Raw genomic sequence first — 26,865 nt, forward strand, 5'->3', positions numbered from 1 at the left:
CATCAGTGTCTGTCACTGACTCGCTGTCCATTGGCTGAACCATCAGTGTCTGTCACTGACTCGCTGTCCATTGGCTGAACCATCAGTGTCTGTCACTGACTCGCTGTCCATTGGCTGAACCATCAGTGTCTGTCACTGACTCGCCATCCATTGGCTGAACCATCAGTGTCTGTCACTGACTCGCTGTCCATTGGCTGAACCATCAGTGTCTGTCACTGACTCGCTGTCCATTGGCTGAACCATCAGTGTCTGTCACTGACTCGCTGTCCATTGGCTGCTAGTGGTGCTGAACCATCAGTGGTGTAAAATGTACTCCATTTATTTACATATGTAAAAGTATCAATACTGCAATGTAGAGGCACAAGTAAAGGTTAAGTAAAAGTCCCGCTATTCAAAATTTACTTGAGTAAAAGTACAAACGTATAGCTATCAAAATGTAATTAATGTACCAAAAGTAGAAAGTACTCATTCTGCAGAATGTCCCATTTCACAAGGTTCAAATGTATAAAAAAAATAGCTCTAAAATCTACAAGCTCACAATGCGTTGCATCAAAATCTACAACTTAAATAACTCAAGTTTTCAAATAAATACTCAAGTAAAGTAAATATCAAAATTGTACTTACGTACAGTAGGCCTATACTAGTTAGTTAGTTAGTTACTTAGTTTACACCTCTGCTGATGATGCATGATGGATGCTGAATATCGGTGTAGCATCTAATTTATTAACCCATTCTGACCTGAGATCAGATTCATACGAGGTTTCCACTGGACACACACTGGTCTGATGAACCCATTCTGACCTGAGATCAGATTCTAGAAATGTCAGTCGCTCTTCGATTTTTCAAAAAATAGCAGACCTACAAGCTCGTATCGCGCCACTCGGTGGCGCGATATGAGCTTGTAGATCTGCTATTTTTCAATAGCTAAAGCATTTTAGCATTTTTATTCTGCAATTATTTGACCGTTTTAGTTACAAGTTACTTTGTAGATTTAGAGTTACAAGTTACTTTGTAGAGATTGCTATTACAAAACATACATTAACCAAGCACTATTTTATACTATAGCCGATCTAAGAACTCCTCTAAAAGCTGCGATGGGACTTGTTGTGAACTTGTAGATCTACTATTTCTGAAAGATTAATTATTTTCCTTTAGTAGCCTACTGTAGGAGTAGGAGTGCAGGTCTAGGCGGAGAAATGAAGGAGATGTATATATATATAGCCAACGATGGTGGCACTCCCAAGAGAATAATGAACACAAAACTTGTCGCAACACCTCAGAGGTGTGTTTCTTAACTCTTAAAATAACATACTATGCATTGCACTAAAGGAAATACTGGTTATGGTAAGTGGAACAACTATTATAAACAGTGGCGTGCACAGACATTTAGAGGGGCAGGTGCTCAAATGAAAAAAGGGCACCTTGTGCAGCGCCGTTGAACCGGCTGGTTGCCTTAACCCATTTTGGGGCGGTAACCCATTTTGGTGTTAGCATCATGTTATGCTTTAGCTATTGAAAAATAGCAGATCTACAAGCTCATAGCGCGCCACCGAGTGGCGCGCTACGAGCTTGTAGGTCTGCTATTTTATTTCTTTATCGAAGAACCACTGACATAGAAACATAGTTTTAGATTGTGGGGGGCCTAAATAATATAGTAGAAGCGTTTTTTTATCAAGATTTGATCAATGTCACCGCATGGTCCACACACAAAAAATTAAGAAAAAATAAATAAACCTTTTTTTTTAAGAGCAAAATTGCCAAAAAGGGCAGGGGGTGCTCTAGCACCCCCTAGTGTCTATCTATGCACGCCACTGATTATAAACATGGGCAAGAACGCAGTGAATTATGACTGTAATCATGACATGAACTCAACTGTCCTGTGTGTGCATATATCCACCACACTACTTTCATTTTGGTAGGCCTACTATAAGATTGGCTGGGCACGTACTCCGTACTGCCAAGAGAGAGACCGGCAAGTGTGGCGATGGACTGGAAAGAGGAAGAGAGGGAGGCCAAAGAAGACATGGAGACAGACAGCCAAGGAGCAAGAAGGGTCGCCAGAGACCGGAGCTAATGGAGGGGACTCGTCGCCCAATGTTCCAATATATAGGAACGGGAGGAATAAGTCTAAGTAAGACTATAAGATTACTAGACTTCCAACACTGCTCTGTAGGAGGTGAACCATATGTAGCAGTCAGTCTGTAACTCTGTACGGCTGTTTTGGGCCTTTGTGGCTAAGCTCGAAAACCACTGGATCCATGATCAAGTTCAAGGTTATTTAAGTCTGTCAGTCCACACGCACGTGACGCACACGAGCACGCACGCGCACACACACGCACGCACACACACACACACACACACACACACACACACACACACACACACACACACACACACACACACACACACACACACACACACACACACACACACACACACACAACTTTTTCTTTCTTTCTTTCTTTCTTTCTTTCTTTCTTTCTTTCTTTCTTTCTCTCTCTCTCTCGTTGTGTCATTGTTTTGAAATCCGGTTGGAATAGACCCATACATTCCCTTCCCTTCTTCTAATCTATAGTTGGAAGGAAAACTGTGACAGGAAAGGAAAATAAGAGAGAGAAAAAAATGAAGCTAGCTAGAGTTTGGATTCCATAGCCCGAAGGGATGGCCGGTAAGCTGCCAGTCAAGTGAAACCTTGGAGGACCCTGATGTGAACAACAACTATAGTCATATTACTTTTCTGGTTCCATCCCCGTAGCAGTTGTTGTTGTACAACAATACTTTAAAATTAAATTACACTGTATGATTTCAAACGGACAGCTGTCCATGGAATAATATGGTAATAAATAATATTAATAATAACATTATTATTATCACCACCACCAGCAGCCCATCCCTCCGGGCTATGGGATGTAGAGTCCACCTACATGGGGTGTAGCGTGGGGCTCGTGGAGGCGTGTGCTCCGTGAACCAATTGGGGCGCTGTTCTGCAGCACATGGACCAATCATGCTCTGCAGCCAGACCGCACATGTTTACAGCAGGCAGCTTTCCGCCGGCACAGACCGGGCTCTGGAGAGCACTCACATTACCGGACTGGATTAGCCCAGCACACTGGATCCGGACTCCACATTACATTTTTTGTTCTCCTTTTTTTTATTTCTTAAAAAAAAAAAAGATCATTCCAAACAAAAAGGTAGGCCTACCTATTTAAAAAGGAAATAAAGATATGAGCTTTGTCACATTGCATTATGAAACTAGTTTGAAAATTGTGAATTATCTTTCTGCTAGAAATAGCTCTACCTAGCCTATATAGACCAGCACATCAGAATATTTGAATGTTTGTTTCTTTTTCTGAAATCCATGTAACTCGAGAACCATACACCCCACCAATTTCAAATGTTACACACGCGTTCCACACCCCCACAGGGAGTGCAGTGCCCAGTGTCGAGTCAGTCGGACCCACAGTAGTCCAGAACCACCACAAAAGGCCTGTACAGTATGTACAGTACATGCGTACGTCTGTAATCCACATAACCCGAGAACCGTTCGCCCCACCGACTTCAAATTCGACACACACGTTCCACACCCCCATACACAGGGAGTGCAGTGCCCGGTGTCGAGTCTGTCAGACCCGTCCCACGGTTGTCCAGAAACGCCACAAAGGCCATAGACACTCTACATCTGACCTCAAACCTCAAACGCTTAGATCTCCATAATATGGATATGTTCTGACATTCCATATGTTGATCCTCCCCCATCCATCCTTCCTCTTCATCGTCTCTTTTTTGACTGAAATCTGTCCATTCAAACTCTAGACGGGCCTGCCCCAAAGTAATTAGTGCAGCGGCGCCCGGCAGCCGGCAATAACTAGAGTTCTCAACAGACCCCGAAAATGAAGGCCCGGCAATCATCAAACCCTGTACACTCAAGAGAATGTCCCCGCTACCATCCACCCTTAGATCTCCATGGTGCTGACCTGTTCCGACATTCCATATGTTGATCTGACCCTGTACACTCAAGACATGCTCTTTATATGGCCAGTACAGAATTCATTATAGGCGTCTTATTGCGTCTTACTGGTGTGTGTGTGTGTGTGTGTGTGTGTGTGTGTGTGTGTGTGTGTGTGTGTGTGTGTGTGTGTGTGTGTGTGTGTGTGTGTGTGTGTGTGTGTGTGTGTGTGTGTGTGTGTGTGTGTGTGTGTGTGTGTAGTATATAATATATTTAATTCCACCACTAGGCCTACATGCCATTCCCATTCCGAAGCCGTGGTGGTCTGTACTCCGTTCCGTGTCTTCCAGCCAAGCAAGCCTAGCAGAGCAGGGCAGCAGTGGTTGGAAAACAGCTCTACCGTACCGGGGCTTGTGTGTGTATGTGTATGTGTATGTGTATGTGTGTGTCACCGTGTGTGTATATGTGTGTGTGTGTGTGGCTGGATGTACAGGCCGTTAGTACACGAACCCAAACCTATCCCTGCCTTCATTTGACGGCTGTTTTTCCGGATACAACAACACGGGGCTCGCGCTTCCCCCGGACGGTTGGATCGGAAGGTGCTTTCGTGTCGGCTCGTCCTCCGTGGCCGTGATGTCGCCGCTCGCCAGCGTTCTGTCAGCGGGGCTGTGGGAGGAGGAGCGCCCGCTGCCGCAGCAGCTCCGGTTGTTTACCAACAGTAAAATATAACCCCGCGACGTAAACAACAAACACGACAGGCTGTAAATAAATAAACATAGGCGAGTTCGGGGGGGGTGTTTGTGCGTTTTGACATAGCTTTTTGTGCGTGTTTGTTTTTTTTGTTTTTGTTTTTGTCGTTGTCGGGGGGGAAAAGCCATGCATACGAGACGTTTGGTGAAACGCTCGATCCTCGGGAGCCGCGTCTACGCGCCCGGCGTGTCGCCGGCAGCGGCGGACGGCGCGCCGGGACCGGCGGGGACCGGCATGCCGCCGGACAGCCGGGACGGATCCTCATCATCATCATGGGCCCCGCTGGCCCCCGGCATGATGAAGGTGAGTCATAATAATGGTGTAATAACGCCTGTGTTTATAGCCCTATATATACAAACATGTGTAATAAAATACAAATGTCGGCGTCGCTTGCCGAAAAATAACACATTTACAAGCTGACACGGCTTGGAGATTTGTTTATTTTTTTCCGGCAAGCGACACCCTCTGGCACTAGCCTATATATTATTGTTTGTGTGCATAGAGGGGTTGTTGTTGTTGTTGCCGAGAAAAAAAAGAAAGAAAAAAAAAAAAACAGCAGATCTACAAACTGACAATGTCAGCTTGTAGATCTGCTTCCCCCCCCCCCCCTGGCAAGCAACGGTAGTGTGTGCGTGTGCGTGTGCGTTTGCGTGTGGAGCGTTGCTCCCCGTCTGTGTTGACGTGTGCAATGCACTGCTGCAGCCTGCAGGCTTGTCATTGCAGAATTGTCAGCGTGTGTGTGTGTGTGTGTGTGTGTGTGTGTGTGCGCATGTGCGTGCGTGCGTGCGTGCCGGCAAACACCCTCCTCTTGATTGTGCGTGTGTGTGTGTGTGTGTGTGTGTGTGTGTGATAATGCTCCCTCCTCTCCGTGTGATCATGTGCATATATATATAGGCTATACATTATAAGAGGGCTCCGTGGTGCATGGAATGCCGCAGTTATGAGGCATCCTGTCCTGTGTGTGTGCACGGCCACGGCCGCGACCAAAACAAGCCACTGTCACCAGCAATGACACCCTCGGCGCAGGCTTCATCAGATACGGGACAAAGGGCTCGGATTCATTTGATAGGGCCTCCCTCCTCCTCTGCTGCACTGGCTTTATAGGCTGGGTGGGTGGGTGGGTGCACCGCCTGTAGCAGAGGCAAACACACACACATGCACGCACGCGCGCACGTGAGCCGAGCACACACACACACACACACACACACACACACACACACACACACACACACACACACACACACACACACACACACGCACGCTCTCTCTGACTGCAGTGTTTGGGCTGATGTCTAAAGAGGGGTCTTCTCTCGCACTGATTGAACGTTGATGTTGTTATTAAAGCTTTTATGTCCATAGCAGTGGCTTGTTGTTTTCTCAAACAAGCCTCCGTATTGTGTATGTATAGGCCACAGGGACGAGATTACGAGATTTGTCAACATTTATGAAATTGTCAATCTATACAGCGTGTTGTGAGAGCTTGTACATCGGCTGTATACTTCCAAATAGCCGGAAAATGAAACGGGACATACATTTTTAAACTGTTCCATATATGTTTGCTGCAGGAACCCCGGGCCGGGGGGGGGGGGGGGGGATTCCTGGACCCCACTTTGAGGGGTCTCATTTAACCAGTGGTTCAAAGAGGGTACCACAGCTGTTTCCATAATGTAGCCTAATATCAGTGGCCCACTTGGAAAGCGTCCAAAGCACATGTGGCCCACCCTTCTGCCCACTTAACACGGGGCAGCTGCGTTAAATGGGCGGGCCGCGTGCATTTTAACGATCAATCAAACGATTGTGTTCCACCTTGGATCGATGCAAATAGCGTATAGCATAGCGTAAGTTCTTATTTATAGGTATATCCATGTTTACTATTAACCCATTGAGAGTCAAGACCTGAGACCAACTCTACAAACGTCTTCTAAATTCTGGGAGAAAAATAAATAAATATATATATATATATATATGGTTCTCAAAACCTTTTCACGTCATGACTCCCAACATGTATTCAGCTGCTGGACTCCATCTCAAGATATTATTATTTCCAGGGACACCCAGAAGCAAGAGGATTTGAGTTACGAATGATCGTTTAATCGCTTTAAGTTTGCAGTGCAGATGTTTTAACAATAATGTAACTCTTGGGAGCGTAACATGAAACTATGAGAGTGTAAAAATTAAACCAAATGGGACCCGTTTGGTTTCATTTTGCACTCTCAAGACTTAGAGATCTAATTAGGGTCCATGTGGTTTAACCCATTCTGACCGGGCACCCATTTTGGTGTCGGCATCGTGTCGTGCTTTAGCTATTGAAAAATAGCAGATCTACAAGCTCATATCGCGCCACCGAGTGGCGCGATACGAGCTTGTAGGTCTGCTATTTTTGAAAAATCGGACCAATCAGACCAGTGTGTGTCCGGCGGAAACCTCGTATGAATCTGATCTCAGGTCAGAATGGGTAAACCAACTCTCCATCATTTAACTGGGGACCACCTGGAGCCCTCTCAAAGACCACTGGTGGTCCCCGGACCACTGGTTGAGAACCACTTGTACTAGAGGACCGCGCTTTGTTTGGTGCATGCATGGCGGGAGGTGGCAGAAGGCCGTTTGTTTTTGTCGGGGTGATGATGACTTTGTGGTCCTTCTCCAAGGAATGACCTAATTGCCTCCGCTTCCAAGTCGCAGGCCTTTTTGATGTCACATGATGCTCTCTGTCTGTCTGCAGTGTGTGTGTGGAGTCAGTCTGCACTAGAGAGAGAGAGAGAGAGAGAGAGAGAGAGAAAGAGCTGTTTTTATGGAGAGGGGATGGCTGTGTGTGGAATGCTTGTGACTGTGTTGTTTACACTGTGTGTGTGTGTGTGTGTGTGTGTGTGTGTGCGTGCGCGTGAACTGTACGCATGTGCGCGTTGTCATCTTCTCAGTGTGTAATGTATTCCAGCATGGCCGACAGGGGAACGCTGTTCGGGGGGAGCGCTGTGTTATTGCACGTGTCGAGGGTCCACTCCCTGCTCCCTTATCTGCTACGTTGAGTATGCTGTCCTCTTATACAGCAGCATGCCACGCTCCCCTCACTGCACTATCTAAAACACCAGCACATGTACAGTAGCCTACATACAGTACATATACTGTATATATGCTGCTGCTATCGGGCAGAAACCTCTTAACTCCTTTAATTGTTTATCCCATTCTGACCTGAGATCAGATTGGTTTTCCACTGGACACACACTGGTCTGATGAACCCATTCTGACCTGAGATCAGATTCTAAAAATGTCAGTCGTTCTTCGATTTTTCAAAAATGGCAGACCTACAAGCTCGTATCGCGCCACTCGGTGGCGCGATATGAGCTTGTAGATCTGCAATTTTTCAATAGATAAAGCATAACATGATGCTAACACCCAAATGGGTGCCCGGTCAGAATGGGTTATTTGTATTATTTTGTTGTAAATGAATGCCCTGCTTGATAATAATATACCACAGTATCGGAAAATGCAGATCTACAAGCCTTGAGCTTGTAGATCTGCAGCTTAATGTTTGCCATTATTATAATTATTTGTTTTAATATTGAAAAATAACAGTTTTTGAAATGTGAGGTTTCCACGCATCGCAATGCAACAGGTCGTGAGCTTGTAGCAAAGCTATTTTCATTTCAATTTACCGTGTCTCATTTTAATTTCGTCTCGGTCTCGACCCTTTACTTAACCCATTCTGAACGGGCACCCATTTTGGTGTCAGCATCATGTTATGCTTTAGCTATTGAAAAATAGCAGATCTACAAGCTCATATCGCGCCACCGAGTGGCGCGATACGAGCTTGTAGGTCTGCTATTTTTTATTATTATCGAAGAACGACTGACATTTTTAGAATCTGATCTCAGGTCAGAATGGGTTCATCAGACCAGTGTGTGTCCGGCGGAAACCTCGTATGAATCTGATCTCAGGTCAGAATGGGTTAATTTGACTTGGACTTGACTCTGTCTCGGACCAAAGGGACTCGGGACTCTTCTCCCACCAAGTCCCACTCGACGCACGAGTCACTACAACTACAATGCAATGAAATGCATGTATTATGAGGAGCCCATTCACATTAACCCATTCTGACCGGGCACCCATTTTGGTGTTGGCATCATGTTATGCTTTAGCTATTGAAAAATAGCAGATCTACAAGCTCATATCGCGCCACCGAGTGGCGCGATACGAGCTTGTAGGTCTGCTATTTTTTGAAAAATCGAAGAACGACTGACATTTTTTAGAATCTGATCTCAGGTCAGAATGGGTTCATCAGACCAGTGTGTGTCCGGCGGAAACCTCGTATGAATCTGATCTCTGGTCAGAATGGGTTAAGTAACGGAGCGCAGCTGACGCACCTGGCTGCTCTCGCGGTGTTTAAAAAAAATATCTGGTCTCGCCTCCCGTCGGTCTTGGTCTTGACTCGACCTCGACACTCAGTCTTTTTTTTTTTTTTTTAAGATATTTTTTGCTGCCTTTTATTGTTTTTTTGAAGGGACAGACAGTATAGGCTGACAGGAAACGGGAGAGAGATGGGGGGGATGACATGCAGTAAAGGCCGTGTCAGGCTCGGGAGTCGAACCCGCGGCCACACTGCGACTGGATTACCAGTCGGGTGCCCCAGACGGTTACGCCACCGCCTGGGCCCCCACACTCAGTCTTTTTTATTTATTTTTAAGATATTTATTTTTGCGGCTTACGCCTTTATTGATTTTTTTTTATGGGATAGAAAGTAGGCTGACAGGAAACGGGAGAGAGATGGGGGGAAGACATGCGGTAAAGGCCGTGTCGGGCTCGGGAGTCGAACCCGCGGCACACCGCGACTGGATCACCAGTCGGGTGCCCAGACCGTTACGCTACGGCCTGGGCCCCCACAATCAGTCTTGACTCGGACTCAAAGTTACATACTCTGGGCTCTATTTTTGTCCACGCTTAACCCCTTATGCCTAAACTACTTTGCCTTTTTTTTACTATTTTGAAAAACATTTTTGAGTAGTATAGCCAATCTACATCGACACGTTGTGAGCTTGTAGATTGGCTATTTTAAGTAACTATTCAAAAATGTTTTTCAAAATAGTAGGCAAAAAAGTTTAGGGATAAGGGGTTTAGCGTGGACGAAAATAGAGCCCTTTGCCTTTAACCCATTAATACCAGGAAATCATCTTTTGTTATTTTAGATTTTAGCTTACGGTATATACAAGCTCACAGCGAGCCTGTATAGCTGCTATTTTTCTTACTTTTAAAAACCTTTTAAGTGTGGAAAATGTTTGAAAACGACTGTTTTCGGTGACCTGGATAGAATCTGCCTCAGGTCTTGATGGGTTAAATTAACTAGCTTGTGGTCCTGGAGATTAAAACGATGGGGGCTCCATGACCTGAGGCATCTCAATCTGGGGGACCATGGAATGAAAATGGTTGAGAAACCACAGCTTTGAGACACACACACACACACACACACACACACACACACACACACACACACACACACACACACACACACACACACACACACACACAATGGAGCAACAGTCTCTTTCAACACCCTGCAATTGGCGCTGGAGTTGGAAAAAACAAGACAAGGCCAGGGGTGTTGTGTGTGTGTGTGTGTTTGTGTGTGTGTGCGTGACTGCGTGTGCATGTGTGTTTATGCTGGCATGCGTGAATATCGTCGCTGCCGGGTGGAAACCCTGTATCTCCAAAGCTGTTTATTTTTTGCCATTTTATAAAAACAAAGAATTGACAATGCATCGCAACGCTTGTAGATCTGCACTTTTCACTGCTTTTGTGCGACACTCGTGTGATGAAAGTATGGCTTTGATTTACAAAACAAAAAGAACAAAACGTAAAAGGTCAAAACATAAGACAGCAATAATGTGTGTGTGTGTGTGTGTGTGTGTGTGTGTGTGTGTGTGTGTGTGTGTGTGTGTGTGTGTGTGTGTGTGTGTGTGTGTGTGTGTTGGGCGGGGGCGTATTTTATGAGCGAGAGCTGAGGATGTTAAAAGGAGAGGGGCGGGCTCGTAGGCTGCCCGCAGCTGCCGTGTAACAAAGCGGGCAGGACCCCCTCCCCCCCCTCCCCCAACACACACACACACACACACACACACACACACACACACACACACACACACACACACACACACACACACACACACACACACACCACCACCAGCCTGCCAGACCCCTGCAGTTGGCAACGGGTGGCATGTGCCAAAGAATTCTGTAAGGTTGGCACTTTGCCCGATCGCCCCCCGTGCACAGGGTGGGGGGCCGCAGAATGCCACTTGTTGACTTACGTTTGTGTGTGTGTGTGTGTGTGTGTGTGTGTGTGTGTGTGTGTGTGTGTGTGTGTGTGTGTGTGTGTGTGTGTGTGTGTGTGTGTGTGTGTGTGTGACCGACGTTGCACACATGTCTCAGTGCTAGTGCCAGCAGAGGAACAGTGGAGGTTATTTTTAATTGCCGCCACGTTTGTTGTTGTCACCGTTGTTGTTGTTGTTGTTGTTGTAGATGTGTAGTTGTTGTCGATGCAGCTAAAGGGATTGGAAAGTAACGTAACAAATAACACTTAAGTACATTTATTTGAGTACTGTACTCAAGTACATTTTTGGAGTATTTGATTTTTTTTGCAAGCTGATGACATTAACGCTGCTGCATTGTGAATAGAAATATTTGAGCGCCACTCAGAGCCACTGCTAACGTTTGACTAAGTGTAGTCGCTTATTATTTTGGGGCTTGTATTCACAGACCTGCTTGCTTGTTTCCATGGCAAAGTCTGGCAACAATGCCGGTATAAACGGAATCAGCTGGCTGGCTGCAGTAGTTAGGCCTATAGTTACAGTAGTTAGGCCTATAGTTACAGTAGTTAGGCCTATATTTACAGTAGTTAGGCCTATAGTTACACTGCTCAGTGTGAATTGCCGAATTTGTCGGACACCCAGTGGGATTGCAGCTGTTTGTACTCCAAACAGACAGACAGACATACAGAGAGTACAGACATACACACATAGACATTCATTGGAGTGGTTAGGCACTGCTCAAAAATTACTGCTCAAGTAATATAAATATTGCAGCTGTTCGTACTCCAAACAGACATACACACACGGTCAGTCAAAGGATGCTCTGGGTTCCGCTGATTAGCAGACGAGGTCATGTTGTCAAATTCAGTTTTCAGACAAAGTCAACTGCGTGTTCCTTTCTAAGGCCAATGACAAGGGCTTTGATTGCTGCCGGGGCTTGTGGGGGCAAGTCAGCTTTAAGTGCAGTCGGCCTATTGGAGTAAATGGACTTGATTTACTCAAGTACTGCACTTAAGTTAAAGGACCACTTCACCCATTTTAAACCATATCTTCATATAATTGGTCCTCACTAATGCTCATTATAAGATTCCTGAGTAGACATTTCTGTCTACTAACTAAGTACAATTTTGAAGTACGATACTTTATACTCTCACAGTGGCAAATATTGTACTTTTTAAATAAGAAAAAGAGGTTGCACGTCAACAATGGGTTTTCTCAGTGGATTGCAAGATCCAAAATCCTGTATAGACTACAAGTAAAAATTTGAATTCTGTACTTTTACTTAAATAACAGAGTATTTCTGTGTTAATATGGTATTGATACTTTTACAGAGTACTTCTTTCACGTATCTGCAAAATTCAGTGTTAGTCAGACAAAGTCCATTGTGTCTTTGTTTTCAAAGACCAATCATATGACAAAGGCTGTGACGGCCACAATGTGGTTCAAGTCATTATAGCTGTTGTATCACCACAGGCTACATCCACATGATTGATGTGGACTAATTTATTCATATACGGTTTAGGGTTCAATTATTGCCATAATTCATCCTAGCTTTGTTTTTTTTAGCAAGTGTGGGCCTCATGCTGCTTGCCTGTATGTACGCCAATGGCGAATGGCGTGTGTGTGCATGTGCGCGTGTGTGGCGTGTTACTATGTATTTGTGACGGCAGATTGTTCCCACGAGTAGAATTTTAGACATTGTGGAGACAATTTTGTTCTGGCGCTCGCGAGATAAACCATTGTTTTATGGTTCAACAAATATTTGGGGAGTTAACGTATGATTAGGAAAAGATCCAGGCTGGGGTTAGGGAGAGTATTAGACATTATGATGTGTGTGCGTGTGTGCGTGCGTGTGTAAACTGTGAAGTGTGCACGTGCGTGCGTGCGTGCGTGCATTGTGATAGTGCTGCTTGCCCCTGAGACTGCATGCTCTCTCCACCCATTCCATTATAGTCTTTATAAGCTGCTACATATCGGCTCCAGGTCCATGTCGGGTCTATTTATGTTCAGACTAAATCTGACCGGTGTCAACCTATACAGCATCAAAAGATGTGATAACTAGATTGTGAATAGATTGTCAGATTAAGTCCTTAATACACACGGTGGAGGATGGCCTATAATCTCTCAGCGAGAGCAGAGTGCAGTGCAAATTGAAAATGAAACGGAGAGCATTGCTGTCGTTTTTTGTAATAGTTAAAGGGCTAGATCTACTTTGGTAGAGGTCTGGGTTGTGCCGTTATCTTCTATTGACTAGACATTGATAATCTAATACAGGCTCCTCATTGGTTTACGTTGTTTGATTATTCATTTAACCCATTCTGACCGGGCACCCATTTTGGTGTCGGCATCATGTCGTGCTTTAGCTATTGAAAAATAGCAGATCTACAAGCTCATATCGCGCCACCGAGTGGCGCGATACGAGCTTGTAGGTCTGCTATTTTTTTTATTATCGAAGAACGACTGACATTTTTTTAATCTGATCTCAGGTCAGAATGGCTTAATCAGACCAGTGTGTGTCCAGTGGAAACCTCGTATGAATCTGATCTCAGGTCAGAATGGGTAAATTTTTTTCAATAGATGAGCCCCTTGAGTTGTTTTTGAGGGGGTCCTCGGGCACAAACAATGACAGAAAAACAATCGCACAACAATCAACAATAATATATCCTGTTTTATATCCGGATTCTTTTTTTTTTTTTTTTTTTTTGCGGCTTACGCCTTTTATTGATTTTTTAAGGGACAGACAGTAGGCTGACAGGAAACGGGAGAGAGATGGGGGGATGACATGCAGTAAAGGCCGTGTCGGGTCCGGGAGTCGAACCCGCGGCACACTGCGACTGGATTACCAGTCCGGTGCCCAGACCGTTACGCTACGGCCTGGGCCCGGATTCATTATTGATGAATAACCACTTAAGCCATATTTTGGCTTTTCGAAAATACCCGATCTACAAGCTCACCATGCGTCACCAGACTCGCCACGGCAAAGCACTGTGAGCTTGTATATCGGCTATTTATTTTTAATTTTTTTAAGAGTTGTGATTCATAATGAATCTGCTAAGTAGCTACTGTATTAACTAAAGCTGTCACATTTATGTAGTGAGTTCAGTGTGCCTCTGTGACTAAATGGACATACTCAAGTGAAGTAAAAGTGCCTCAAAATTGCTACGTACTTGAGTACATTTACTTATTAACTTTCCACCACTGGCATAATCCATCATATAATAGTGTCGCACAAAAGCAGTGAAAATAGCCAAACTGTGAGCTTGTAGATTGTCTATTTTCACTATTATTAAACGTTCAGATTTTTTACATATACAGTACACGGTATTCCGGCCCACAGCGTATGGTGGGATAGACCCAGCGGGTGTGTGTGTGTGTGTGTGTGTGTGTGTGTGTGTGTGTGTGTGTGTGTGTGTGTGTGTGTGTGTGTGTGTGTGTGTGTGTGTGTGTGTGTGTGTGTGTGTGTGTGTGTGTGTGTGTGTGTGTGTGTGTGTGTGTGTGTGTGTGTGTGTGTGTGTGTGTGGGGATTCAATTTATGACCCGTTGAAAAGCTCGCTTTATTACGACCCTTGACCTGCCAAAGACGCAAGTACCTTTACGCCCGAAGAGAGACAACCGCCCCCAGGCAAGACGGTTATGAGCTGTGTGTGTGTGTGTGTGTGTGTGTGTGAAGATCAAATGAGCCCAGAAGTATAGTAGAATTTGAGTAATAGACATTCTTGAGAACCGTTTTCCCGGTCCTCACAAGCGAAATGGTGGGTTTTATGTGCGAGAAAAATAAGTCACATAAACATTTTTATGTGACTTAAGGTTAAACATTTTCAAGGTTAACCCTGTAAGGCTTTCGTTAAGAAATATATGGGGAGTTACGTTTCAGGTCAGGGTTAGACATTTAGAGGTGAGGTTTGGGGTTGGAGTTATACCTAATTTATATATGTTTCTAAAGTAAATAGAAAGAAGGAAATAGCCATATACTAAATTGTTGACATCCTCACAAGTGTAGCGATACAAACGTTTGTGCGTGTGTGTGTGTGTGTGTGTGCATGTACGGTATGTGTGTGTGACAGAGGTAAAATTATGAAAGTCACTTGGGCATTGTATCCACGCACACACGTGCGCACGCGCACACACACACACGTACACGATCCACGTTGACGACACACACAACTCATGTTTCATGAGCGATTTGACATTCCCTGATGAAGGCTTAACCGCCGAAACGTTGGATATTCCTGTCTTACCTGCTGTCCTAATAAATATTGGTACTCTAGCTATTGGTGTGTGCGGCCACCTTCTTGTTTATTCAAGATCTCCTACGATTTGGCATGCCTCACAATTTCTTGGCTTTCTAAGGCTCGGCCATACTTTCCTTTCTGACGGGCTATACTCTGGGGGCCCCCACCCACCACCACTACCCCCAGTGCGGACAATAATTATAAGTTATTAATGCAACTTATTATTAAATGCCTTGATTTCATACATTCAATTGACTGTACATTTTGCAATCGTTGAAAGCGTTTAAAGACGTTGGATCATTTTGAATTACGAAAAAGTTCGAGAACTACGGATTTCTGAGAAATTTGGAAATACTTGTAATAATTGTACTCGTACAGTACAGTATACTTGAGCAAATGTAATTCGTTACTTTACATTATACTGCATTGACACTCCAGTGATTCTTTTGGACAGGTCTATCAGTAGGGTGGCGTGGCCTGTGCCCTGCGCTCGCGGATTCCGTCCAATGTCTCTTGACAACAATGTCTCTTTACAACAATGTCAAAGCAACGGTTTCAAGAATACAGCAGTGGATAGGCTGACTCAAGCGTGAATAAGTTGGTTAAACATCCCCTGCAGGGATGTTTTCGCTGAGATCTTGTGGCTGAGATGGCTTCTCACCTGCGTGTGGCAACACAGCACCGTGTTGCCACATCCCTTGGGGGGGGATGGGGGTCTGAATCACTCGCTGAATGTTTCCGTCCAATGTTTCCGCAAGTGCAGGGCACAGGCCACCCTACGGGCCCCTGTACGAACGCCACCCTACGGGGCCCCTGTACGAACGCACTGACGCAGAGACGCAGAGTATTAAGTGGTTAAAACTAAAGGGCATACATAGCCTACTGTTACATGGGCCTATGTACAGTATGTGTGAGTCCTGCTATATTTCCTGCGGTGGGACCCAGTTGCGTCACTGTGTTTTGGAAACGGTGTTCTATATGTGACACCAACATGCCAGACCCCCACACACACACACACACACACACGCACGCACGCACGCACGCACGCACGCACACACACACGGTGGCACGCCCACACACACCACTACACAGTAGGAGGTGTGTTCGTGATTCCTCGAGGCTCTGATGAAGCGTGTATATCTCCCTGGACCCCCCGCTGGGCGTTTTCGGAGCCTCTGGATGACGTGCACAGTCACATGCTTGTGCACGTTGGATTCACAATCATGCTCACGCGGATCAGTGTGAAGAGCGGAGTGGTGTTCGGCGCGTTTAAACACACACACGCATGCACGCATGTGATAAAGACATTTCCTCTTGAGCCACACATGTGTATTTGTATTTCATTTTCTGTTTATCATTTACCTCATTTCATACATATATTCATTCATTTCATTTCATAATTTGGACAGAGACAATTGGTTGGTCAAACATACTTTTATTCCTTTCAAAGTCAAACAGTTTTAAGTTATCATTACTATGTTGTCAAACACCCACTACTCACACCATCCTCATTTCCTGGTCAAAGTTTCACAAAAGAGTCACTACTGAATCAACTGCTCCTTTTATAGGTGGAGGATTCAATTGGGTTGCACCATGTTGCAGGGGTGCATGGGTCTGGTAATGCATACTATTTAGTATGATTACAACGGGACGGGTTGTTTAAAACCTGGTTTGTTAATTATTGTAGGATTGACAAGTATACTGTAAATGTTTGGAAATGTTTTCTGGGTTGCATGTTCACTAGTTGTGTAAGTGAATGGTTTGGGGAAACCTGTCTTTAGACAGATGGTATGGACCACTAGTGAGAGGCCTGAGTTGGAGTTGATGTAGTCAGTCCATGGTGAGACATGGGGGGAGAAGGGGCACAATGCAGGAAGCTCTGCCCTAAGACAGTGTTGAGACTAGAAACGTCTAGACTGGGTGCTTGAATTTAAAGCATATGCATGTAAGTTTGTTATTTTCATTTTTGGAAGCTATATTTTATTTTCGTGCAAGAAATATTTTCAAGAGGCATTTTTTTTGGAACATTATTTTTGGATCTGATTGAAGAAATAAATCTTTGGCAATAATGGAGAATTTTTGGTATGTCATTTTTCTGTGCACCTAGCCCTCATCAACGGACTCATTTACAACGCACACACACACACACACACACACACACACTGTATATATAGCTCAGAGATTCGTTTGGAAGTTTGTTTCGCTGCTTTAACAATGGTTCTTGGTAATCACTTGTATTCTGTTGGAAGGTTTACTTCCCTTTTCCCTTCGTGAATGAATACAATACTTCATCATACACAAAAGTAGTATAAAAATGGCAGATCTACAAGCTCACAACCTACTCAAAATGACTTACCCAGTCTACTTTTCACAGTCCGTTTGCACTCTTCAGAGCAGACAGACGGATACAGAGATATTCTCCATATACAGACAGGCAGGTTAAAACGGGTATTGCATACTAGGTTCCCAACCAGCATCGTTTCCCATTCCCAAGTAGGCCAGTGACTGATTCTAGTCGGTTCAATAAAGCAGTGATTGTCAAAAAAAAAAAAAAAAAAAAAAAAAACTTTTTCATGCCAAGGACCAAAATCATATGTATTATAAATGATTGTGACGCATTACATGAACTCATTTTGGTGGGGACTCTCTACCTCAAGGAGGGTTGAGAACCAAAGCAATAAGGGAGTCAAGGGACACGTCTTTTTCGTTTTCCTAAATAAGGAATGATTCCTTATTCCAACTGGGACAGTTGGCAACCCCAATAACCCCTGCACGCTCTCTCTCTCTCTCTCTCTCTCTCTCTCTCTCTCAGAGCTACATGAATGGGTGTGTGGACCCCCAGCGAGGCGAGGGGGGCTCCCTGAGCCCGGAGGCCGTGGACGAGCAGCAGCAGCAGCAGCAGCAGCGGGCGGCGTGTGAGTCGTCCGCCAAGCGCTCCTTCGGCCCGCGCTCCTCCCTGGACCCGGACGCTCCGCGCTCCGTGTCGCTGCTGGAGCAGAAGCGCAAGGTGGTGGTCTCCTCCAGCATCGACGTCCCCCACGCCAGGTAAGGACGGGCGCCGTCTTCTGCGCGCGTGTTTTGCGTCGTGTTGCGGCATGCACTGACTGGGAAGCATGGATCACTGTGGGGGATCATCACAGTCGGGCAGAAACCGCTGAGCTCCACGTTTTTTTTTTTTTTTTAATTCTGACCTGAGATCAGATTCATACGAGGTTTCCGCCGGACACACACTGGTCTGATGAACCCATTCTGACCTGAGATCAGATTCTAAAAATGTCAGTCGTTCTTCGATTTTTCAAAAAATAGCAGACCTACAAGCTCGTATCGCGCCACTCGGTGGCGCGATATGAGCTTGTAGATCTGCTATTTTTAAATAGCTAAAGCATAACATGATGCCGACACCAAAATGGGTGCCCGTTCAGAATGGGTTAACACCCTACTTGTCTTGATCATACTACAGCCTCACGCGAACATATCCAAGGTAGCAGATCCGCAAGAGCTTGTAGATCTGCTACTTTAGCTGTTTTTGAATGCTGAAAAGTTACAGTTTTGATAAAGTGTTTGAACGCACATGGACGTGCACGCACGCACGCACGCACGCACGCACGCACGCACGCACACACGCACGCACGCACGCACGCACACGCACACACACACACTGAATTGAATAATTAAATCACCCTTTCTCGTCTTAACATTGCAAAAAATACAAGACACAAGTTCTCTCGGTGTCGATTTTAGATCGACACAAGTCACACTAGAATAGCGGTTGCTGTTTACAATGTAGTTGGATCACTAGAATTCAAAATCGATGTACTAAATCGATGCAATTACTGCATCTCTACACACCCCTATAGCACATACGCGTGCGTGCGTGCGTGCGTGCGTGCGTGCGTGCGTGCGTGCGTGCGTGCGTGCGTGCCAGTATATGTAGGTGACCGTGTCCCCCAGGACTCTATACTAGGTCCGTTCCTTTTCCCCCCTTAAAATCTAATCTTTTGAAAAAGTCTCCTTATTGTAATTCTCCCCTACCCTAGAAAGGGGGTCATACTGTAACACCCCTTGATACCAAATCTCTCTTGTCGCGTTGTGAGCTTGTAGATCAGCTATAGCTTTAGAAGAATGTTCGACTAGGGATGCTGGGGTTTGTGCGTTTATGTGTGGTTGCGTGTGCACATGTGTGCACACTGCACACGCATGTTGGGTTTTTTTTTTTTTTTTTTTTTATCATGGTAATTACTTTATTTATCCACATTTTAGTGCTATACTGAAACGGCTATGTATGTGGCTCCCATGTGCTGAAAGTGGGGGGTCCATAATCGTTGGGACGGTTTTTGCTTGGCCTTGCATGCACGAGGTTGACCCATTCTGACCTGAGATCAGATTCACACGAGGTTTCCACTGGACACACACTGGTCTGATGAACCCATTCTGACCTGAGATCAGATTCACACGAGGTTTCCACTGGGACACACACTGGTCTGATGAACCCATTCTGACCTGAGATCAGATTCTAAAAATGTCAGTCGTTCTTCGATTTTTCAAAAAATAGCAGACCTACAAGCTCGTATCGCGCCACTCGGTGGCGCGATATGAGCTTGTAGATCTGCTATTTTTCAATAGCTAAAGCATAACATGATGCCAACACCAAAATGGGTGCCCGGTCAGAATGGGTTAAGGGAGGGGTGCGGTTGTACTGTAGCAGTGAAGAATGTGTTTTTTTGTGTTTTTGTTTTTGTTCACGGTAATTACTTCATTTATCCACATTTTAGTGCTATATACTGAAACGGCTGGCTTTCACTTTTCATTCAGCTGAAAGCCAAAATGCTCCCAATGGCAACAACCTTGCTCAATTTGGATGGATGGTAATTGGTAAATGGACTGCATTTTTCATAGCGCCTGTCTCCAAAGCACGTCACCGTGTATTTCAGATTCCCACACGTTCACACGAGCAAACGGCGGAGGAAACCACGCAAAGGCACCAACCTGCTCACCAGGAGCAGTTAGGGGATTAGTGTCTTCACTTGCTCAAGGACACTTTGACGCACGAACCAGGCTGCATTAGAGCCAACATCTTTGAAACATTTTTTTTTTTCACTTAATTTTTATTGAAGGAAGAACAGACAAGAAAAATACAACTGACAAGACTATACGGAAAGAAAAAGAAAAGAAAATGACAAAAAGTAAAAGAAAAAAGGCTGAATTTTTCATATTACAAAAAAACATTCAATGAAATCCTATTGCAATATCGCTAGGCTGAGAGCAGAGATTCCACTTTTCCCACTTTTTATAGAATTTATCCTCTTGTAGTCTAAGTATGAATGTTAGTTTTTCCATAGCATACAGTTCCTCAATAATGTCCATCCATTGATCTTTCGTTGGTGGGTCCTGCTGGCACCAGCGTCGTGTGATTTCTTTTTTACTTGCTGCTAAGAGGATCTTGATTAAATATTTATCATGTATTAGAAACTCTTCAGGGATATTTCCCAACAGTAGAAAAGGAACAGACAGAGGTATCTCAAAACACAGAATGGTCTCCAAGGTGGAGTGGATGTTTTGAAACATTTTTAACGACACAAATGTCGCAAAGGGTATCCGTTGGCAAATGCATTTCGAGGGTCCTTGACATGAACAAAATAAATAAATGAAAGAGTTTGACAGCCACAGATAGCGGTCGTGGAGGTTTCTTTCCAACGCCGTCCCCTGCGGTTGGCTTGTCATTAGCGGGATATATATTGCGATGTTGCGATTATGGTTGACAGTCCTGCAGGGAGGGACATATATATATATATATGTCACGTCCTAAAAAACCCACTGTATAGATTAGACAGGATGACAGGTCTGTAAGTTCATTCCTGATCCCTGAAGCCATTCCAGCTACTGTATATAAAGTATAGACGGCGATGCGTTCTGACAAGATGTCATTGTTCTTCCGTCGTGTGTAGTTGTATCCCTTTATTGCTTTGTGGAAGGTGTCAATAATATTGACCTTTGTTTGGGTTTGGGTCGGGGGGGGGGGGGGGGGGGGGGTCCACGGTAACAAGAAGACTCACCCCGGTGCGTGCCCGTTTTTCCTCCCGGAATTTTCCCCAGTGAGGGGGATAACTTTGTAATATGCTATTGGCTGTTTGTATTCTTTTTGGAAAAATATAAAAAGATACTCCTGTGGAAAGGCTATATTATATTACTTATATTGACCCTATAAACAATTTAGTATTATTTAGTATATGTAAGGTTTTGCCCCCTCAAATGGTACCTCGTCAGATAATCCCCACATATCCTACAACAACTTCTGTGAACAGACTTCACTGTAGTAGCTTTTCATAAATTATATTTGTACTTAGGCTGTTCTGCTGTCATGAAAGTTTATAGTTAGAGAAATTCAAAATCCAGCCGTCTGCTGGCCAGCCTCTCCCACCCCTCACTGGGGAGAATTCTGGGAGGAAAACAGAAACGGGGTGAGTCATCTTGTATTCGGGTCCACACATGTAAGACAGAAATCATAATGAATATGTAAAAAAAGAAACAAGTAGACGTTTTAAAGCCTCAAATGTACAGTAGAACAGAAAGGAACATACATACAATAGTAGTATGTGGAATGCACTCCCTCCAGCCCTGAAATCCCTAAATTCTATTGCAATATTTAGGAAAGACCTGAAATCATGGCTCCATCTACACACTCAATGGTCATAGTTAGCTTCCGACCCTGGATAGCCCATCTCCCATGCTCAGGACTATTCTCTCAGGGTACCTCTTGTCCTATGTATATAGCTCCCAGCCTTATATATAAGGATTATTTATTATATGTTCCATGGTTGTTTTGTCTGTACAGTATGTATGTGTATAGTTTCATGTTTCAAAGTGGACCACAATGGAAACAAGCGAAGGCTTTTTTGTGTCCAAGTCCATTTGGCGTTTTAAAAAAATGATGTCAATTTCTGTAATTTTCTTAAACTGCCAATAAAGTATTCTATCTATCTAGTCATATTTTATTTTTATTTTAGGATTATAACGTATAAGTATAAATCCATTAATATCAAGAGAAGTAAATACTCAAGTAAACTAAAAAGTAATGTACTTGGTTTCTTTGAATCTCTGGCTCACAGCCAAAATGAACAGCATTATTGCCATACTGCATGGTGTGAGACAGTGCAAGCAGGGTTTCTCCACCTCTTCGGGCGCGATTGCGGCTTGTTGCATCATGTTGTTTTGTTTTTTGGGGACTCTCCTTTTACATTATTCAAAGGTGTCACATCCTGTGATCAGAGAGAGTCACACCCAAGTTAAGCTTCGTACGATGAAACGAGATTGATTATTTTGATTATACATACACATACAACATGTTTTGTCGTGGGCGTTTGAACAGATCTGTGGAGATGAATTGAATATCCTCCGGGACAATAAAGATTATCATTAACACGGACGTGTAACTAAGTATGAATACTCACCTCTTCACTCTTGCTTTTAGTTGAGTTTTACTATATGCACGTTCCTACCCTGCCCTGACTGATTGCTGCATGTGGTGTTTTTATTTGTTTTTATTTATTTTATGTTCTTATATTCAATTTTGTTCTTTGCCATTGTTCTATCATTTTAACTACTTGTGTTTTATTGTATTTTATTTTTGTGTCCTGCCCTGTGAAGCACTTTGAGCTGCATTTATGTATGAAAGGTGCTATACAAATAAAGTTTATTATTACTTGTTGGAGCATAACTCCAACCTGAGCCCCTAACACTAACCTCTAAATGCTTCAGCCCTAACCCCAACCTCAATATTTTTCATAACTCCCCAAATATTTTTTTTTACCATAAAAACAGTTTATCTTGTAACCTTGGACAAGAATGTTGTCCTGACACAATGTCTATTTCTCATTCTACTACACTTGTGTGGGGACATCTGGCCCTCACGTAATTTACAAGTACACACACACGCACACACACACACACACACACACACACACACACACACACACACACACACACACACACACACACACACACACACACACACACACACACAGTACACGCTTGCGCGTGTATTCCCTTTACAAATCACAGGCGTGCGCACACAGAGGAGATCCGTCTCGCATTATCTCCTGTGTGGTCAACATGCAAGCAGCCATTATGGTCTCGGCTGACTAATGAAACATTAATATGAGGCCGAGGCTGCACGGCTGCCAAGCCCCTCAGCTAATAAAGAGCAGGCTCTCTCCTCCTCCTCCTCCTCCTCCTCCTCCAGCCATTAAATGGAAAACACTAATCCCTTATAAACTACCCGACGCACTCCCCATTACCTATGTGTGTGCCACACTGACTTCTGCAGCTCTCAGATCGATGGCGACTGCCTGAAGGAATACAATAGAAAAGAGCCCCTTTATGGCCGCGCACAGTGAAACCCTCAGTCCCTGAGAGAAAATGGAACCGAATGGACCCGAAGGAATTGGTGCATTTCTTTTTACTTACTTTACTACAGTACAAACGCCACAATGTAAAAAATAAATATGTAGAGAAATGTGTAAAAAAAAAAGTAAAAAGGCCTACATCTGACTCGAGCAAAGGCACAAATGCATTGGCATCGAAGAAATATACAATTATACTTGCGTGTATCAGAAATGTTTTTTAATTAAACCGATCTAGATGTGAGCATGAAGATTGGCAATTTTCGTAAATCATTCGTAAAAGCCCAAGCTGAAGCATATACGTTGTTAATTGATGCTTTGTGTTGATCTGATCATTTGTGAATTAAAACAACACTAAAGTAAAGTAAATACGTGCAGCAAATAATGCTTAGTCACTTTCCACCACTACCTGGAAGGGTCCAGGTGGTTCCATTAGTGCCCTCCTTCGGGGGTTAAATTAGGCTAACGCTAAGAATTTTACTGTGTACCCCGCTCGCAATTTAACCCATTCTGAACGGGAACCCATTTTGGTGTTGGCATCATGTTATGATTCAGCTATTGAAAAATAGCAGACCTACAAGCTCATAGCGCGCCACCGAGTGGCGCGCTACGAGCTTGTAGGTCTGCTATTTTTGAAGAATCGAAGAACGACTGACATTTTTAGAATCTGATCTCAGGTCAGAATGGGGTTAATCGGACCAGTGTGTGTCCAGTGGAAACCTCGTTATGAATCTGATCTCGGTCAGAATGGGTTAATAGTTCTTTTGCTGATGCATCATTGATTGAGAGCAAACGCCTAACCACCCCCTTGTCGGCCATTTAAAGGAAATATCTCTTTTAAAATGGAATTTATCCCCCTTATATGAAGGGGATATTTTACACCTGTCCCGTTTTATAATTGCCTCCTTGCATAGGCAAAAGGCTGCAGTGTCGATATTTATATTGTTGTTGGCCCAGTGGCACATTGATCACCCCGCCGGCCTGCACGGATGAGCCTTCTATCAGCTTTTATCAGCCGGTATCCAGTGGTGAAAACTGCCGATCGACAAGCCTATGGCCTCCTATTTAATATGTGACCAGGCTTGTGTAGATCGGCAAAATAACCAAAGTATGTAATAGGGCTTCTAAACTGGTTAATGTACACTTTTTTTAACAATTAATCAAAATCTTCAAAGTAACTCTGTGCAAAAGTTTCCAAATTACGGTCGGTGGAGTAAAATATATATAATGGGCCTCTTACCGTGTATGGATCATAAAGTAACGACTACACACACACACACACACACACACACACACACACACACACACACACACACACACACACACACACACACACACACACACACACTCCCCCTTGATAACTCACGTCTCTATTAAGCATGAAAAGAGCTGCCCCGCTCCCAGCTGGCATTGCAATGTTGCGTCACTCACACATTTAGTGGATCGTCAACAAAGTGGCCTGGCATTACCCATTCTGACCGGGCACCCGTTTTGGTGTCGGCATCATGTCGTGCTTTAGCTATTTAAAAATAGCAGATCTACAAGCTCATATCGCGCCACCGAGTGGCGCGATACGAGCTTGTAGGTCTGCTATTTTTTTTGAAAAATCGAAGAACGACTGACATTTTTTAGAATCTGATCTCAGGTCAAAATGGGTTCATCAGACCAGTGTGTGTCCGGCGGCGGAAACCTCGTATGAATCTGATCTCAGGTCAGAATGGGTTGCCGTACCCGCGGCCATTTTCAGCCTCTCCGCTTCTGACCGCAGGTGAAGAGATCGGTATACACTGCATCTGTATGATGATGAGATGTATGTGTGAACGTGAAGGGGAGAGGGAGTCAGAAAGAGAGACGGATATGAGAGAGAGAGCGAGAGCATGAGGAATTTTTCCTTTTTTCCGTTGGAACTCCCCAGAGCAGACTGACCTTGTGGTTGTTAATTTGCGCTCTCCAAAGTTCTCTCTCTCTCTCTCTCTCTCTGCCTCTCTCTGCCTCTCTCTCTCTCTCTGCTGGTGATTTACCAGAAAGCCATGGCACTCCACTCCTTCCTGTAACCCACATACAGTGTTGCCAGATTGTGCAACAGAAACTATAGCGGACTGGTCTATACAAAAACAATCCCAATTCCCTTTCCTTTTCCCCCCCACCTCTATTTTTTAAAATACAGTAGCATAGTTGGACCATAATGTCCCAAAAATAATATTAAAATAAAATGAATAAACCTGCGGCCGGACAGTGCGACTGCCTTCTATTTCATAACTTCACCTTGTTTATCCCATTCTGACCTGAGATCAGATTCATACGAGGTTTCCACTGGACACACACTGGTCTGATCAAGCCATTCTGACCTGAGATCAGATTCTAAAAAATGTCAGTCGCTCTTCGATTTTTCAAAAATAGCAGACCTACAAGCTCGTATCGCGCCACTCGGTGGCACGATATGAGCTTGTAGATCTGCTATTTTTAAATAGCTAAAGCATAACATGATGCCGACACCAAAACGGGTGCCCGTTCAGAATGGGTTAAAATACAGTAGCATAGTTGGACCATAATGTCACCAAAAATAATATTAAAATAAAATAAATAAACCTGCGGCCGGACAGTAGTGCGACTTGCCTTCTATTTCATAACTTCACCTTGTTTGTAAGTTCACAATTTATCAACGTCCTAGACCCAGATTAGCATTTGCCAGTTGTTGTCATGGTACAATGAATGCAGTGCACAGGATCAAAGACTGTACAGTACATGCCTATACTGTATATCATGCCTCTTGAAGACAGACAGCCGCATGGCCCCAAAGTGAACCCAGATCAAAGGAATGCACTGTACTGTAGTTCCCTTTGTATCACTTTATTAGTTCACAAACGCACAGTAATGTTTTTCGAGGCCGTGGTTCGTTTTCATATGAAAGCCATGCAGATTTGCCGAGGCTCTCCCATAAGAGAAGATTTGTTCACGGCTCTAGCAGTGATTTTCAACAATTAGTAGTTTCAACGAGCCCCAGTTTGACATGCATAAGGCTATACGGTCGCCCATTTAATGGCATTTCTATTTCTTGGACACCGATTTATATTGCAAAATCAATCTTAATTTAACAAATGGACCCGTTATTAGGGTCCATTTGGTTCCATTTGTACACTCTCTGAGTTACAGACTCGGGGTCTATTTGGTTCCGTTGGTGGAGAGGGAAGATGATAAAAAAATATATATAAACGTTTACCGGGTCTACCGACATTGACATA

General features: G+C 44.2%; 1 protein-coding gene across 1 annotated transcript in view; it reads left to right on the plus strand.

Annotated features, from left to right (window-relative positions):
• Positions 1 to 4,489: 4,489 nt before the first annotated feature.
• Positions 4,490 to 26,865, plus strand: part of znf704 (zinc finger protein 704) — a 92,865-nt gene continuing 70,489 nt past the window's right edge. The window contains 2 exon segments of the mRNA XM_083789768.1: positions 4,490 to 4,999; positions 18,037 to 18,269. Of these exon segments, the coding sequence (XP_083645894.1) occupies positions 4,823 to 4,999; positions 18,037 to 18,269 (410 nt within the window). The 5' untranslated portion in view covers positions 4,490 to 4,822.

Source organism: Protomyctophum parallelum (genome assembly GCF_964188405.1).
Source record: "Protomyctophum parallelum genome assembly, chromosome: 1".
NCBI classification, from domain to species: Eukaryota; Metazoa; Chordata; class Actinopteri; order Myctophiformes; family Myctophidae; genus Protomyctophum; species Protomyctophum parallelum.